This window comes from Aplysia californica, unplaced genomic scaffold (genome assembly GCF_000002075.1).
Source record: "Aplysia californica isolate F4 #8 unplaced genomic scaffold, AplCal3.0 scaffold00537, whole genome shotgun sequence".
Lineage (NCBI taxonomy): Eukaryota > Metazoa > Mollusca > Gastropoda > Aplysiida > Aplysiidae > Aplysia > Aplysia californica.
Window position 1 is genome coordinate 62121 of NW_004797807.1, and position 18393 is coordinate 80513.

The following is an 18393-nucleotide window of genomic DNA, read 5'->3' on the forward strand; positions in this document are numbered from 1 at the left end:
TAAGGATTGCCTTGTTGGAGCCGACTTTTCGTTGAATGTGACCTCTTTGAATGCGGCACCCACTGTACAATGTCTGTCTTGACTCACACTGTCACTTTTTCCACTTTTACCTTGCAGACAATTAGACTGGCGTTTGTGGTGTAATGATGAGTATTTTCCTCATGGCATGCAGAGGATGCGAGGATGGTTCTAGATTGTATCACGATTTTACCAAGTACGTCGACCTGCTGGGTTCTGTATCTCACTCATCCTCAGGGAAGCAGCCCACTTCCTAAATGATCTACATTGTGTCGATAGAGATGTGAGACACTAACATTTTTTTTCTCCAGATGATTAGTGCGTATCACCTGCTTTTGAAAATGCTGCAGCCTAATTTTTTAAAGCTAAGAATAATAAAATTCCAAGTACTGCTCAATACATTGTTGTAGAAAGAGGAGTGGTACCCTTCATTCATACTACGCCTTTCTGACTATTGTCAATTTATTTTTATACACTGACATTTGTCTTAGCGTAGTCCTGCCTCTGGTCAATCATACCCTTTACCACCACCTGCATCAGAAGTTGTGGATCTCAATATGTCGACTGCGGTATAGTTTGTTGTAAATAGTGTAAATGGATGGTTGGCGGGTGCTCTGGTGTGTTTTGCCCCTTCTTTCCTATCAAACATCTATTGTCTTTATCTCCCCTCCTTTTTATGTTTATTACTCTCTTGTAACACGCTCTAAATGACCATATTGTGTTGCAAGTGCCATAATTAAAACAAAACCTAAAACTAACTAGATCTAAACTAAATAGAGTAAACAAATGTCTTGAGAGTGGGAACATAGTCTCATGCTATGCCTTTTATGAGATAGTGAAGAATTTACTGATGCAGCATTAAGAATGCATCGTATTCACATATATGTGAAACGTGCTGACAAAATCAGTCACTTCTCGGATTCGAGCCCAAAAGAAATATATACATCACGCTTATAGATGAAGTTTTTACAATTTATAAATAAGTATAAAGTAACAAAAGGCATGTTATACTTTAAAAATATTGCATCTGTAGAAAATCTCATATAAGGTCTTCAGTCAACAGCTTGTTCCACTAAAGAACACTTTGAAAAAAGAAGAAAAAAAGGAAAAGGGAATTTTTATAATAACAATAGCTTGGCGCTAACATCCTCAGTATTTTTGTATTGGAACAGTAAAAATATTTTTTAAAACAAGTAAGCCTAATTATTATTATTATATTATTTTTTTGGAGCTCTTACTCCACTTGCACAATCGTTGTCTTTACACGCTTGAGGCAGGTAGAAATACTTGTTGAAGGGAAAAACTTAATATACGGTATGCATTTTTTCCCCCGAATTTGCGAACATAACACGAAGTAAGAGGGAAAACAGTTGTATGAATCACTTTTTGTTTGAAGATAAAATACTATTTTTGCAGAACGTTGTAAAATCTAGATAGATCTGTATTCTCAAAACATGGTGTAAAAATCTGTCAGACATTTAAGTCGGGGGAAAAGGTGGATAACAGACAGAACAAAAATCCAAACAAATGAAAGCTCAATCAATAATAAAGCATTTGATTGAATCCTTACTCTGGCATCTGCGTTTGTTGCCCTTTTTTTTGTCCAAAAGTTGCCAAAAGTTGGCACAAAAATGGCAAAAGCTACCATTAATTTTCAAGCTTTCAACTCTCTGTGACGACGTTATAGCATGTTGATAGAGGTAACTTAATCTAAAGCACCAGAATTTCTTGTGTTCTGTTTTAAGCAACCAGGACATCATTTGTAGCCAAACAGGATTTAAAAGTGAAAAATAAAGGTTTCACAACAGAATGGAATCAAAATTAGAACAGCACATAAACAACCACAAAAATTAACAAATAAGACGTGTGTCAACCTATCTGAAGATTGTCCGTTTTAACGCTGAACGTGTGTAATTTAAGAAAAAGTACAGGATATTACTTACATGTAAATTATGGAATCACACACAAGGGGCCTGCAAGTGTGAGTATTCAGTTTTGGTAGAGACACGCTCTAGCATAACACTTTTGTATTAAACAAAAGGGGGGAACAACATCAAATTAAATGACATACGCCATATAAACATCAAAAACAGAAAAAAGAACACATCAGAACAATAAAAAGGAAAATTGAAACACAATAAAGAGGGACAAATTAAAGGGAAACAGCAATACATGAATGGTATGTAATGTACTCATTCTTCACATGAAATTTCATTGAAAATAACAAATCAACGTGGTGTCAACAAGTGAAAAATTTTTAAGATACGAAGTGAAGCGGAAGGGAAAGTGAACTTTCTAGTTTTTCTTTCTAAAAGTAAAGTTAATTAGGTTCGGTTTTTTTATTTTTGTTTTTGTTTTGTATGTTTTCATTTTTTGTTCCTCGATTTTTATTCCCCGGGGTTTGTTTTTCGATTTTTTTATTCCCCAGCGGAGTTTTTTTTTCTTTTCTTTCTTTGTAAAACATTTTTTTGGGAAAAGGCAAAATTCGCGGTCGCGATTTGCAGACCAAACTTTGCCAAAAATCGCGGCCGCGATTCGCGGGTCGTGGCCGCGACAAACGCAGATGCTAGCATACTCTACCGAGCATTTTTTACTGATGAAGACTAGACTAGCTAAATGAAAGGGTCCAATCTTGAACAAGAAAAACATAAATGGAATTTTAAAAAAATCAGAATTTTCTCGGAGCCACACATGAAATCCATCTCAAGATAGTAAATGTCAAAACTGGAATAAAATGACACATAAATACATGTAATAATGTCTGTTTCTTTTTACCCCTCACCGGTAGTCAAAGACAACATTTTAGCTTCAGCCAGATCAACTCAGCAGTTGTGCTGCCCTTGTACAGATACATGTATCTTTTTTTTTTTGCGCTAAAAGTCCGCAATCTGCAAGACTTAGAAGCAACAATAAGAAATTAAAAATTTGTTAAAAATCTATAGACCCTGAATAATACTAAAAAAAAGTCCTCATAGAACTGAGGTCACGTGCATCATAAATCAACTCTCTGTACAGAACAAATCAATAGTTGAGCTGCCCTTGTTGCTGTTGTAGACTGCATTTTACTTTTTTTTTCCACCAAAAAGAACTAGTTCTAGATCCAGCGCAATGTCGCTTTAAATTTTAAGTCTTGGTTGGTAATGTAATACAGAATGCTGTAAACTCCAAACACCTCTTCACGAGGAGTGTAAAAAACCCCCCAAAACCCCCCTAAAAAAACCCCCCAAAACCCCCAGACATTGGTTTTTTTGTATATTATATAAAACCCTATTTCTGTTTTTTTTAAAATTACATTTTTAAATTATTAATTTAATTGACTTCAACTGGTGGAGTATAGGGCATAATAGTAATAAAGTTCTGTATCTATCAGGGTGATATTCCAGGAAATTTGTAACATTAGTAACAAGCATTTTAAAAAATATTGTAAAAACTCTCTTGTGGCCAACGGTATGGCAACGAAATGACAAAAATATTACCTTCAAGAATACTGACAATAAATTAAACCTCTAGGAATCTTCTTTTTCTTCTTCATGATCGCATCACACTTGAACTCCGACACCCGTCATATTTTGGGCCTCTAGGCTAGGATACTAGGAATGAAGTTAGAACTCCAGACGACCGTCCCCGAAAGGTCCAGAAAACTTCACTTCGTTCTCTCCCGGATTGGCCTTGAAGACAAAGGGAGGGGCAGGGAGGCTGTTGACGGTGGAATAGACAGCACACTTCTTGAAGGTACAGGGTGAAGTCCGCCAGGCGTAGCGTACCCCCATGATCTTCTCATCGTTGCCGCAGACGTCAGATTTCAAAGTGATGCTCGTGGAGTTAGAGGCCACACTGGAGGTGACCACCCATTTCCCATAACTGCCGTCCTTCCGCTCACAGAAGAACTGGGGGTGAAGTGAGAAATTATTAAAAAATCAGTGGGATTATGAAAATGTGAGGCAGCGTGGTGGAATCAGACACTCGTCAAGTTTTGGGCATGTAGAGTTACTGGCATCATCTTGAAGCTGGTTCACCTGTCTTTGTTTGGAGGGAAAAAATATCCATTTATCTTGAATACAGGTCGAGATATTTACGAATGAATGAGGTGGGGTCACCTGTTTTCAGAGGCAAAATTAGTGAGAAAATGGCCGCCAAAGATTAGTTTTTTCCTTAGCTTAACTGGTAACTGAAAATTTACATTTTTTTGCCTTTAATCAACGTTTTTCAGAAAAATCCACACAGAAATGAGCTCTTTATTGGGCATGAAAGGTGTTGAGCCAAAAAACAAAACACTGAAAAAAATTCACAAACCTGCAGAAAAATGCAAGTTTTTTCACTTTGATTATTTTGACGAGAGCCTGATTCCACCACGCTGCCTCACAAATGTATTGGTTTACATAGCAATAACACACACATATACAGTGCAGCCTCTCTATAACCACATCGTCGTAGGAACCAGAAAAAAAATGTCGCTATAGAGAGTTGTCGTTATAGAGAGGCAACCAATAACAGTACCAATGACATATTTAAGGAAAGAATCGGGACCTGGACACCATGCCGCTATACAGAGGATGTCGTTATCGAAAGTTGTTATAGAGAGGCTGCTCTGTACATAAACTCAGTCAAAATTGTCCAAAACAGCCAGCCATTGTCAAGAAGAAAAGTGGTAGCCTTAGACAGGCGAATTCCTGAACACTGTTAAATACAATTTTATAATAATATTATGCCTATAAATTAGTGGGAAGTGAGATATGGTCGTTGGGTTTAGGCGCAACAGATGAATTCTGAGTCTGTTGAGACTAAATCCATCCAGTACACACACACACACACACACACACACACACACACACACACACACACACACACACACACACACACACACACACACACACACACACACACACACACACACACACACCGACACACACACACACACATACACATACACACACACACACACACACACCCTCTAACTCTCACTCTCACCTCAAATACGTCCTGACTGCGCACGACAAGTTTCCAGGTAGAGCCGTAGTCTAGCACATAGCCGGAGGAAGAAGGCGCGCCGGACCGAGGGAACGGGCCCTGATAGACAGTTTTCTGATTGTAAGCCACGGACAGTCCACTTAGGGCCAGGCGGGCGCCCACGTCTGCTTTGTCCTGTGGGTGTATCCTGAACACAGAGAGAAAGCAAAGACGAATGGTCATTTTTTTCAGTTGAGGGAGAGACAAAAATTCTTGAATGTACGAGAATAACAATTTATCGTAGATCGTAACAAATACAGTGAAGCCTCTCTATAACGACATCGTGGGGACCAGAAAAAAGTGTCGTTATAGAGAGTTGTCGTTATAGAGAGGCAACCATGTCGCTATACAGAGGATATCATTATATCAAAGATCGTTATAGAGAGGCTGCACTGTACAAATTTGCTGCGGCATGGTATACATACACACACATACTTACACCTATCAACATATCACCCCCCCCACACACACACACGCACTCACCCACACAATCACAGAAACTTACACAGGTGCAATTATACCTTGTGAAAGTAGGAGAGACATTACAGAAGCAATGGGTTGTGCTTTGTTTCATCCTTTAGGGGGTTGAAGTTGAATATTTGTAGTGTTGCAAAGAGAAGTAATAGTAATCATTCACAAATCTTGATCTTGAGCAGTTTCAAGAAAATGAATGTTTATAAACCAGCCCCCCCCCCCCTTTCCCCCAACTTAAACACCGGGAGTTTTCTGGCAGAGATAACTGTAAGTCTTGTTGATCTGTAAATACAGTGCAGCCTCTCTAGATCTATAACGACATTCGATATAGCGACATTCCCTATATAGCGACATGGTACTCAGGTCCCGATGTTTTACATTTATATATCATTAGTAATATTTTTGGTTGCCTCTCTATTACGACAGCTCTATTCTATAACGACATTTTTTTTCTGGTCCCTACGATGTCGTATGATAAGCTGCACTGTAATAAAAAAAAGCAGATTAGAGAGTTTTCAGTCAAGTGAGATGGCCCTAACAGCTCAAGTTATACTCACTAAATAGAACTTGTGAGGAACTTACGCGCCGTAGGTAGAGTTAAACCCAGGCAGATCCAGTGCCACGGCCATGAACACGTTGGGCATCTTGGGATTGGGCACGTAGCCGTAGTCAGCTGTCTGATGCCAGCGGATGTCTGGGAACCCCACGGTGATGTACGGAGGTTGTGGGGCGTTGGGCGCCAGCTGAAACAACAAAGGAGAAACAAAAAACCCACACGACTGTCACTATTATAATTAGCATTTCATCAGAGATTTACCAGCATTGTCGTAACTCAAAGTTCTCACAGGGTACATCATTAGAAATCAAGTGTTAGTTTACGCGCTCAATTTCTTCTTCCTCCCTTTCTTTTCCTTTCTTCTCTATATTATTTAATTTCGTCTTCTTCTTTTTCTACTTATCTTCATCATTATTATTCAACATTATGATCATCATTATTATTGTTGCTTTCCTTCTTTATGCATTTCTGACTACATTGTGATCATTCATGTTCAAGATGCATTACGGGAATATAGTTCATATTCGCATTGGAATAATAAAAGTTTAAATTCACTGAATTCATATGCCGTGAAAGTCAAACACTTCAATTTAAACAGTATGAGCCCTAATTTTCTTTTTCTTTTCTCATTCTTGAAGATTTCCTTTTTCTTTTTGTCCACTTCTTAGACTGCTAAGTAATTGTTAAACGCTTCTTTGTGGTCTAATAAAAGTGAAGCAGTGTGACAAAATGAGTTGCTTGTCACACTCAGCCTTTTCCACATATTGGGCAAAACCACAAGTTTATCAACGTTGCATTTCTCCCCAACTTTTAAGTAACGGTTGCTTCCCGAGAAGCCGAGAATAAATCTGAGTGTTCTAAGGTCTTATGGGGTAATACATGTAGTTTAGATTGTAAAGCACGTAGAGATTTCTGCCGACTGGAAAATAATGAGAGCAATACAAATGTTATAGTTATTTTTACCAGTACTTTACTTTAGAACAAAAGCAACTAGATTATTACTGTTTTAACCCTCTTGTACAGGCTGAACAGATCTGTAATGTAAAACCGTAATTATAATGATTGTCTGGTGTGAAAATGGGAATGAACTGTGTTGCGAGTGTTGAAAGAAGGATACTTTATTGTCACGGTTGTGTCCCCCTTCTTGGTACGTCACACATTCGCCTCGTTTCCAATATGCTCACGGGATTTCAGTGTGATCTAAAGAAAATAAAGTTCAGTTACCGGCAGGCAGGCAAAGAGAGCAGTTGTGTTGTTGTCTCTCTTCTTGAGTTAATATTTTTTTTTATAATGTGAGGCCATAGGAAGCCGTCACAGTAATGTTTTATTGTCTAATGGTCGTTGAGCGCGTGCCCTTCAGCCCAACGTTGTGCTGTCAGAATGAGACAAGTGCCTTATTTTAGTCAAATTGCTACACACATCACCTGCACAAAGCCAAAGGGGAACTGAGGGTTGGTTTGCTGAGACACTTGACTGAACTTTTCCCGCCAGTCGGCGATCATGCCAGGGAAGGTGCAGTTGTAGATGTTCATCTTGGTGCCACCGTCTGCATCAGTTTCACCTGAGGTACAGAGGAAAAACAAAAAACAAAAAATACTATGGACGGTAATCCATCCACTTGGGGGAACAGATACTACACTTTGGTCTTAGCCAAAAGGCCGAGAAGCCTACTGAGAAGGTACCCACACAGTTATAATTATAACTGTAGACTGTCTTTTAGGTTGGCGTGGTAGTTGTTAAAAAGACAAACAGCAGGGTTACGATTTTCTAATGATTCTTCAGTTCCAAGGTTCACACAATGTAAGATAATTCTCTAGCTTGGCCTATCTTCTTCTTTTTTTCTTCTTCTTTATCTTCTTCTGTTGCTGATCCTGCTTTTTTCTCCGTCTTCCCTCTCCTCTTCTACTTCTTCTTTTTCTTCTTTTTCTTTTTCGGTGTCTCTCTGCTAGGGCTCAAGGGCTTTTGACTGTAAGATCTTAATCTCACAGTGCAGTGTTGCTTTTTAAAAATCTATATGGCTGTTTTGTCAGAATAGAATGAAGAATCATCTCTTGCCTGACAGACAGCCATGTACCGTTTTTGAAGGTACTTTAAACATTCGTGCTATCTACAGTATGGCATCAGTTTTGGGTTGGAATTAATTTTGAATTTTGGCGAAGGGTCTATACATTTTGATTTTACAATTGCAAAGGGACCTTTAACGTTCACAACGTTCACATAGGATCTCCAAAGTTTGTCATCCTTATCTGGAAATACTAAGTACTCGATCCTCCCTACCCCAGGATCAGGGAATATGAAAAAATCTTCACAACTATAAATTTGAAAAGGAATCTGCCCCACTTTCAAACAAAGTTCCGAAAAGCCCAGCCCATCCCAATTCGTCTTCATCATCATCATCATCATCATCAAAAGGCACCAGAGGACTAACATAAACAACTAAATGAGTAATCAGTAAATTCTATTCGTTTGCTTTAGTAAGATTTTACGGCGCTCGCAACTGCGTAAGGTCATATGAGCGCCAAGGGGTGGATGTCAACAGAGAAGTCAAAATGGGGAATCAGGCTTACTCTGCTCACCTCTCTAACCTCAACAGTACAAAGTCTGTTTCGACTATCAAGGCACCCTGGGAACAGTAGTTAACAAAAGAGTGACACACATACAAAAGAAGTTGAGGAAAAAAGAAACACGACAGTAAGGATGAGGGGGAAAAAAGCAGCAATTATTATTACTCCTATGTTGTTCCGGCACAGTATGAGCATGACATTGATAAATCAGTCCATTTACAATAAATCTAATGTGCATAAAAACATGTTAATATCCCCCCTTTGGGAATGGCCTAAAGACAACTTGACAACTTCAGTCAGTAGCACTGCCCTGGGCGGATCGGGGGGGGGGGGGGGGGTGATGGCGCTTTAAAATCTGTGTCCATCACAAAGACCACAGAGGAGGTTCTACAACAGACCCTGACCTTGGTACCAAATGGCGCCGCGCAAGGTCATCCCCAGGAGCGGGTAGATCATGGAGTTCCACAGGACGGAGTCGTCTCTCGGGACGTAAAAATCCCGCGCTTGAGGAGGGGAGTTGGGGCTGTCTGATACAGGCAGACTGCTGGGTACAAACAGGTAGAAAAAAGATAACATCCATCAAAACAACATAACAGTTGATAACAATGATAATAACAAAATGTCACGACGCCGAGGAATCAGGCACTCGTCAATTTTTTTGACATATGGAGTTAATGTTATTATCTTAAAGCTTGATTATTTGTCTTGATTTTGGTGGAAAAAAGTACCCATCTATCTTTAATAGAAGTTGAAATATTTGAAATTGAAGGAGGTGGGGGAAGCCTTGTTTCTGAGATAAAATTAGTGAAGATATATCAAAAGAACACGACAGATGATGATAATAGTAATAATAATAATAATAATAATAATAATAATAATAATAATAATAATAATAATAATAATAAAAATAAAAAGAATAATAACAATAATAAGGATACTACTACTACTACTGCTACTACTACTACTACTACTACTACTACTACTACTACTACTACTACTACTACTACTACTACTACTACTACTACTACTACTACTACTACTACTACTACTACTACTACTACTATATGTATGTATTGTATTATTATTATTATTAGTATTACTACTATTATTATTGTTATTATCATTATTATTATCATTATTATTAACATTATTATTATTATTATTATTATTATTATTATTATTATTATTATTATTATTATTATTATTATCATCATCGTTATCATTATCATCATTGTTATTACTATTATTAACATTTCTTTCTTAAACAGTACAACTTTATCCTCTTTGATTTGTACGATGTGCGTCTCTTAAGTAAATTTCCGCACCGTACTTATGTCTATGTCCTGGTAATCTCTGCGCCAAAACTTTCTGTACGCATAGTAGACCTACTATTTTGACTTGAGCTATAAATTGTCAAAAAATGCATGGCTCGCAGAGATGTGAAGGGAGGTAATCGATCTATAGTTTTGTCCCTAAAGTAGCAATCTGTGTTGCTGCCCTTGAATCTCTGACACACCGATGCCATAACACTATTCACGTATCCCTCGAACCACGGATCCCTTGAACTACTGAGGTCGGTCCCGACGAATTCGAGCTATCTGTGCTGTACTGTAAATATGTTATGATTTAAATAGGAAGATGCAAACAGCTGGAGAGTCGAGAGTTGGAACAACTTTATTATATTTTTTGCTTCTCATGATTTTCACCGTCTCCTACTAGGCACAGCTCACTTAAAAAAAATCCCTTGCACACTTTTAGGAGGTTAACTTCTTCTGATTAGCAGAAAAAAGTACGTATGATAGTGTCTAAAAGTGAATTACGTACATACTTAGTATGACAAGTAACTGTTACTGATAGAAATTCAAAGATTATAGATGTAAGTCATTGATCTGAGAGCGGTGATGATTTTAGAAATAATGGTGGTTATGATTGATGATGTGGGATTGCGCTTAAGTAATGTTAACGTTGGTCCTATCTTCCTTTGCTCCAATAAGTCCCGAACGCAAAGATCACTTGATCTCATTAGATTTCTCAAATCGATATTTTCTATGCTCTTTCTGTTTAACTCGTTTGTGGAAAATTTCAAATTTTACTTTTCCTTTTTTAACTCTTTCCTTCCTCTGGTATCCTTAGGATGGAGAGGGGAGGTGCAAGTTTCGGCCCTGTGCTAGGCGTGTAGCGTCTGTGATATATATGTTATGTTGTTCCAGGACCCTTTTAACCCCATCCAGCCATGTCTTTCTTGGTCTTCCTCTTGATTTGAAGACGGATTCTCGGGTGTTGTAAGCTCTAGCCGCGAGGGGCTTTCTGGTTACATGTCCGAACCATTTGACTCCGTGACGCTCTGTGAATTTTATTACTAGTGGTATTCCAGTTTGTAGACCCATGTTTCGTTTCTTAAGCGGGCTCTTCTGGTGATGTTGATGGTTTTGCGGAGACACCTCATTTTGCATGCATCGATTTTTCTTTCTCGTGCCTTGTTTAGAGACCATGTTTGGCACTGGTATGTTAAAGTTGATATGAAGATGCTATTGGTGAGCTGGGATTTCATTTCGGTTGAGATGTTCTTGTGACTGAGCAGGGGTGCTAGCTGGCAGGTCACTGCATTTGCCTTCATAGTTCTTGTTCCTATTTCTTTGTCCATACGCCCATCTTGTGTGAGATGCTTCCCAAATATTTAAATTCCTCTACTTGTTGGAGCTGTGTTCTATCAATAAGAATGTTGAGTTTCCCTGGGTTTCTGCAGATCTTCGTAACTTTTGTTTTTGAGATGGAGATTTTTCATGTTCAGATATTTACATTCCTCACTTTAATTTTGTGGTGTTTTTGAAATTCCTTTTAGTCTGTATTTAATATAGTCTGGTCATCGGCAAATAGAAGTTCGTTCAGTTCAGTGATGTTGTCATTTGCTGCTTTCGTGATCTTATCCATGTAAGTGATGAAGAGAAGCGGAGAGAGAACACACCCTTGCCTTACCCAAGACCTGATGGGGAACCAGTCCAACAGTCCTTCTGTTGATCTTACGGCACACAGGCTGTTTATATAAAATGCCATGATGTTCTCCAGCAATTGTCCTCTTACACCATATTCCTCTAAGACTTCCCAAAGTTGACATCTATCAACCTGGTCAAACGCCTTTTCTTGATCCACGAAGACGATACTGAGGTCTTTATTATGTCCAAAGGCAGTCTCACACAACCGTCTTAATGCAAAGACAGCGTCAGTTCAGCCCCCGCCTTTTCGGAAGCCAAACTGTATTCACTGAGTTGAATCTCTACAATTTGTCTCATTCTCATTCCCAGTATCTTGGCAAACATTTTGCCCACAGGGCTAAGAAGGGATACTCATCTGTAGGTTCCAGTAACTTTTGTTACCTTTCTTTTTCCAAATAGGTACAATGACAGCTCGTTGCCAGTCATCAGGTGTTGTTTGTGTCGCCCAGGGCAGGTAAGATAATATCCTCCATGAAAATTTTTAAGCACCCTAAAAACCCCTGCCTTCTGATAACATAGATGACAAAAGAGGACACAAATTCCAGCTCACAGCCACAGTACTGTTAAAGTTCTATTTATATTATAGAACATTTTGACTCCTGATTTTTATAGAGGGCCAAGGATCCACACCTGATCCTCTTCTCCTGCTACTTTTCCAGAATCCTGTCGAAATTGTCTAAGAATGCCAATCAATTGTTGAGGAGAAAAGTAGCCATTTTAGACAGATGGGCGTCTTATACGGTGCCATTGAAACATTAAAAAACCGCAAATGAGGAAATGAGAATTGGCCTTTTGTACAGGTGATTGTCTTACACATGGGGCTTTTAAAACATATTCTACTGTATTTTGGTGCATTTTACAAACAAGAAGTTACAAATTATTAAAACAACCCACATATCCCCATATCTTCTTCCACTGAACGTGGGAAATCATTTCCTTATCTCTCTCCCCCCTCTTCCACCCACCCCCCTTATAGAAATACTATCGAACCTGCTCTAAATGCTACCTGTCACAGACAATTACCCGTACAAACGACAAACAACCACTTTCCACTTCCCATCATAATGATATTTTTAAAAACTCTTTATCTCAGGGGGAAGAAAGGGGGGGGGGGGGAGGGGTGACCCACTGTGCTGTGGCTCTCTTTTGGTATGAAATCTATAAGTAACCCATAAGTCACTAAATTGGTAATTAAATTAAATAAAAAACAAGTGAACCTATTTTGATGGTTCTTCATCTAATGAATTAACTCCAGGTAAAAGGTAGTAGTTTGACGGCGAAGTCGTCGTAAAGGAATGAGCCCAAGCCGCTGCCTGTAGTTCACTGGCTCAGTGGTTCAGACCACGAGCCGCTGGGATTGGCTTGCTGTAGATAAGGAGTTACAGATATTATCATGACACTGTGTTACACGTCAACTTGTCCACAGCAACCACTTTTCTCCTCGTCACTGTGTGGCCGTCTAGGACAATTTCGAATATACTAATAATAATAATAGAAAATAGATAGCATTTGCATAGCGCAAATCCTCGCTCAACAGCAAGCTCTATGCGCTTCACAATCTATACTATTACTCCAGCAGACCTGAGAGCATTCTGAAACAACCTCAACTTCCTGGGAAGCATACAGTGCAAGCAGGCGCTAAAACACTAACATCCTGACAAGATCTTTCGCTGTCTATGACCGTGTACCCATTCCCACCTGGGTGAAGTGAAGAAAATTCGTGTAAAGTGCCTTTAAGAAAAGTGCTATTTCTATACATACATCTCAGCATCTCCCACTGTCCTCCTGCTTGTGGCTTTAGCTGCTCTACATTTGTGGAGAGACTCGGGGGAAGACCAAGCGTTTAGCGGCGTGCCGCCCCAGTCTGAGGCGATCAGACCAACAGGAACCCCCGTGGCCCTGTGCACTTGCTTGCCAAACACCCAGCACACAGCAGAGAAATAGTCCCAGGCCCAGCGACCCATGGCGCCTGTACATGGAAAAAAAGATCCCCTCCACCTTAGTGAGTAGTTTGGGCCCAAATCACCTCTCACAGAAAAAACAACAACAACCCCAAAGCCTCCAAATAACCCCAAAATTCATGAGCAGTTGAGGCTAAATGCAACTCGAAAATGGTGTCATGTGGATAGAAAGAACATTTTCACACAAAAAAATTCCAACCCATTTTTGTTAAGACTATGAATGAAAAGTATTTTTTTGCACTATCCAAAAAACAAGAGACTTTTAGGGAAAAAAGAAAGCATTTATCAGGTTTGCCCACTTCATCTTATAATAGCAGCTATGTAAGAAATAAGAAAGATGATGATGATGTTAATGATGATGATGATGATGATGATGATGATGATGATGATGATGATGATGATGATGATGATGATGATGATGATGATGATGACGATGTTGATGATGATGATGATGATGATGATGCTGATGATGATGATGATGATGATGATGATGATGATGATGATGATGATGATGATGATGATGATGACGATGGTAGTGATAGTAATGGTGATGGTTGTAAAATAAAATCTTACAGATATAGAGACCTTGAAACTTTTGTTGAGCATTAGTTTATTTGCAGTATTGACGTAAACTGTGAGGCAGCGTGGTGGAATCAGGCTCTCGTCAACTTTTTGGGCATGTAGAGTTATTGGTGTAATCTTAAAGCTTGTTCACTTATCTTTATTTGGGCGAAAAAAATATCCATTTATCTTGAATACAAGTCGAGATATTTACTAAAGAAGGAGGTGGGGGTCACCTGTTTTCAGAGGTAAAATTAGGGAGAAAATGGCCGCCAAAGGTTAGTTATTTTCTTAGCTTAAGAGTCCGTGGTAACAGAAAATTTACATTTTCTGAGTCTTTAATCAACGTTTTTCAGAACAATCCACACAGAAATGAGTTCTTTAATGGGCATGCAAAGTGTTCTGCCTAAAAACAAAAATTTGATAAAAATTCACAAACCTGCGGAAAAAAGCAAGTTTCTTCATTTTGATTATTTTGACGAGAGCCTGAGTCCACCACGCTGCCTCACATATAATATTTCCCCATAAATAGTTCAGGACAAAAATCTGTGGCTTCATGGTAAAATCAGGCACTCATCAAAATAATGATATCGAAGACAAAGGTATTGGGCAATTTTTATCGAATTTATTATTTCAAAAAGATTTTAGCTCAACACATTTTGTGCCTATTTAAAAACACATTCCTACTTGGATTTTACTGGAAAATGTTAATCGAAGGCACAAGATGTAAATTCAGCTTAGGAAGTCACCAAACTTTAGGGGCATTTTCTCGCAAATTTTACCTCATACACCAGACGACTCCACCTCGTTTAATTCCAAAAATCTCAATTCAGTTGTGTTATGACCGTAAGAATTGCTACACCGTCCAGAAAACGGAGTTCTCTGGTGGCATAGTAACCATTGCACTGACTTTCTAAAAAATAGTATAGGTTTAACACACCTATCAACACTTTAGGTCGTTTTTAAAAAGCAGGACCTCCGAGTTTAACGTCCATCTCCGAAAGGTGCTGAGCCTAAAACAAAACAAAAACCAAATAAAATTCTGTAAAAATTCCCAAACCTGCAGCCAGAAAAAAATGCCAGTTTTTTCACTTTCATTATTTTGACGAGCGCCTGATCTCACCACGCTGCCTCACACGTATTCTTTGAAAACTTGTCAAGGAAAAAACCCCTGTTTAGAGCTATTACACTCAAACCTTTTCCCAGAACTTGTCAAGGAACAGACCACTGTTTGGAGCTATTACACTCAAACATTTTTCTAGAACTTTTCAAGGAACACACCACTGTTTGGAGCTATTACACTCAAACATTTTTCCAGAACTTTTCAAGGAACAAACCACTGTTTGGAGCTATTACACTCAAACATTTTTATACAACTTGTCAAGGAACAAACCACTGTTTGGAGACGTCCAGGCTTGATCAATCGCTACCAGATCGTCCAGGGGGAAGGTGGAGTTTCTCGTCGACACAGTCATCAGGCGTATGTTAGGGTAGTTGTGAGCGTCAGCCGTCTGCGCTGCCGCATCAGACATCTGCAAACATGATTTTTTTGTTTTTTTGTTTTTAATGTTTCAATCAATAATAAATTACAGTGCAGCCTCTCTATGACGACTTTCAATATAATAACAACATCCTCTGTATAGTGACATGGTGCCTACGTCCCGATTTTTTTCCTTTTTATATATCATTAGTTATATGTGAAGTGTGCTGACAAAATGAGTTACTTCTCATGATTCGAGCCCTGAATAGATAGATTATGCTGATAGGTGAAAATTTTTACAATAATTTATATATATGGAATAATAAAAGACATGTTATACTTAGAGAATATGGCATCAATAGAAAATCTACATATTTGACCCTAGTGTCGAATTTTGGCCAATATATCCATTTGTGGATCGCGAGAAGTAACTCATTTTGTCAGCCCGCCTCACATATTTTTGGTTGGTTCTCTATAACGACAACTGTCTATAACGACAACTGTCTATAACGACAACTGTCTATAACGACAACTGTCTATAACGACAACTGTCTATAACGACAACTGTCTATAACGACATTTTTCTGGTCCCGGCGATGTCGTTATAGAGAGTCTGCACTGTAACTGTAACAATAATACATTTCACTTATGCTGCCCATCATCATATTAATGAGATGTTCAATTTGCTTTAAAATAAAATATGCAATGCACACACCTAAACAATCGAGAAGAATAACAAACATCCACTAAAAAAATATATATATATAAAAAATAGGCACATCTCCTCATGATGGTAACTTGATAAAAATCCACTTTTACGACAAACATTAGAGAGCAGTGCATTGACAATGTCATGAGAAAAAGCAAGGTGACTGCATTGATAAGAGTGGCATGTCTATTTCAGTCACTGTAAGGTTATTTCCAAAAGCAGAAACTAAATTTGATGCGTTTCTTCAATGGGAAAGAGCCAAAAAATGAGAGAAAGCCCTGAAACCTTCTTAAACAAATACCATTTAAGAATGCCCATTTGGAAATTCATAGCTCTGTCATTCACTTTATAGCCCGTCATGACATCAACTGAGCTAACAGCTTGCCGCCCAAACACAAATCGCTGCAGCAGAAGTACAAAGTTCTATTTATTGCTCAGTACCTATACTTTGAGAGATTTGGCATTAAGAATTTTGAGTTCCATAATATGGTTAAGCTTTTCTGAATGCAATCTTTAAATATCTTGATAACGACTCTGAATAATCTTTCGATTTTGACAAAGCTGATAGATTATTTGATTTCAGACCTCATGGTCTAAGTAACTCAAAACGGCCAAATATGTCAGACAGAAATTTGTAATTCTAAGGTAGCGGAATGGTAAATTAAAAAAAAGTGAAAATAAAAAAGTAGCAAGACCTCACTGCCAGACATTTCAGTCCCATGGATAAAACCAGCCACTCACAAGACTGTCAAGAGAAGGTGAACAGTTTCCGCATTTAGTTCAAAGATTCATTTGCGTAAAAACAACAACAAATTGTGAGGCTTACTGACAAAATGAGTTACTTCTCGCAATCCACAAATGGAGATATTGGCTAAAAGTCAACACTGGGGTCAAATTTGTAGGTTTCTTTATGATGGCATAATCTTTAATTAAGTACAACTTGCCTTTTATTACTCTCAAATTTTAAATATTTCACCTACAAGCGTGATGTATCTATTTCCATGGATTGAATCCGAGAAGTAACTCATTTTGCCAGCACGCTTCACAAATATAAGTTAATTAGACAACTGTTTACCATAAATACATTAAACGCCATGTTGGATTGGCCACTACAGATCCACACGTCACCAAAAATGACATTTTTCAGATTCAAGGTGCCGCGGTCAGATACAACTTTGATGGTGACAGTGACGCCGGCATTGAGAGGATCAAGAGTTATCTTCCATACACCGACGCCAGCTGTAGAGCCCGCTGTGACCACCGTCGTGTAGTCGTACTGCTTCGATGGGGTGTTCATCTGTAGGGCAGAAAACGCAGAAATTGGAACAGTTTTTTGTTTCTTTAGCAAACTCTTGTGCATGTTAGGTAAACTAATGCGCTTAAAAATGACTAAAACATGTCTTAAGTCTTCCTGGCTTTTTTTCTGATCTTTTTCTTAGCGTTAAAAAATATTAATTAAGGGAATGACAAATCTTTAACAAACTACGTCACAATCAATATAGAATTAAAAAAATAATACATGGCTCATTTCATAAAAATGACAAGCTTTTCTCTACCTGCTATAAATTTCTTTATATAAAGAATTAATAAAAAAAACTTATAACAAACAAAAAATTAGAAAAAGAAAGATTTGCTCATTACTTGTGCGATGATTTTCTTTCCGATGTCGGGAGAAAAGCCGTAGATGTTGGCCCGCTCTGGGGCTCTCTGTAACACCATGTTGTCCTGGAAGTGTTTGGCAAAGGCGAAAGTGACACCGGCGGCTCTCTGGGCGGGTTCATCTTGTGGGTCAACAGACTCTGGGTACATAGGGAATAATATTAAGTAGGGGAGCGTGGTGAAATCAGGCGTTCGTCAAAATAATGAAATAAAAGCAAATTGTTTTTTTTCCAAGTTTTTTTTTTGGCTCAACACCTTATAATATATCTATTGAAAAACACATTTCAGTGAAGATTTCAATGGAAAAAAAGTTGATAAAGGGCACTAAAATGTAAATTATTTGTTTCCAAGATCCCTCAAGCTATGTAAGACACCAAACTTTGGCGGCCATTTTCTCGCTAATTTTACCTC

General features: G+C 38.4%; 1 protein-coding gene and 1 pseudogene across 1 annotated transcript in view; both read right to left on the minus strand.

Annotated features, from left to right (window-relative positions):
- Nucleotides 1-3305: 3305 nt before the first annotated feature.
- LOC101860596 (sialate O-acetylesterase) overlaps nt 3306-18393 on the minus strand; it is a 15825-nt gene continuing 737 nt past the window's right edge. Inside the window, exons 2-10 of the mRNA XM_005106491.3 lie at nt 17965-18122; nt 17399-17620; nt 15528-15666; nt 13374-13581; nt 9024-9163; nt 7480-7616; nt 6082-6242; nt 4987-5173; nt 3306-3905 (exon numbers count right to left, since the gene is read on the minus strand). Coding sequence (XP_005106548.2) covers nt 3621-3905; nt 4987-5173; nt 6082-6242; nt 7480-7616; nt 9024-9163; nt 13374-13581; nt 15528-15666; nt 17399-17620; nt 17965-18122 — 1637 coding nt within the window. The 3' untranslated portion in view covers nt 3306-3620. The remainder of the gene's footprint in view (nt 3906-4986; nt 5174-6081; nt 6243-7479; nt 7617-9023; nt 9164-13373; nt 13582-15527; nt 15667-17398; nt 17621-17964; nt 18123-18393) is intronic.
- On the minus strand, nt 7617-7725 carry LOC118478396 (annotated as a pseudogene).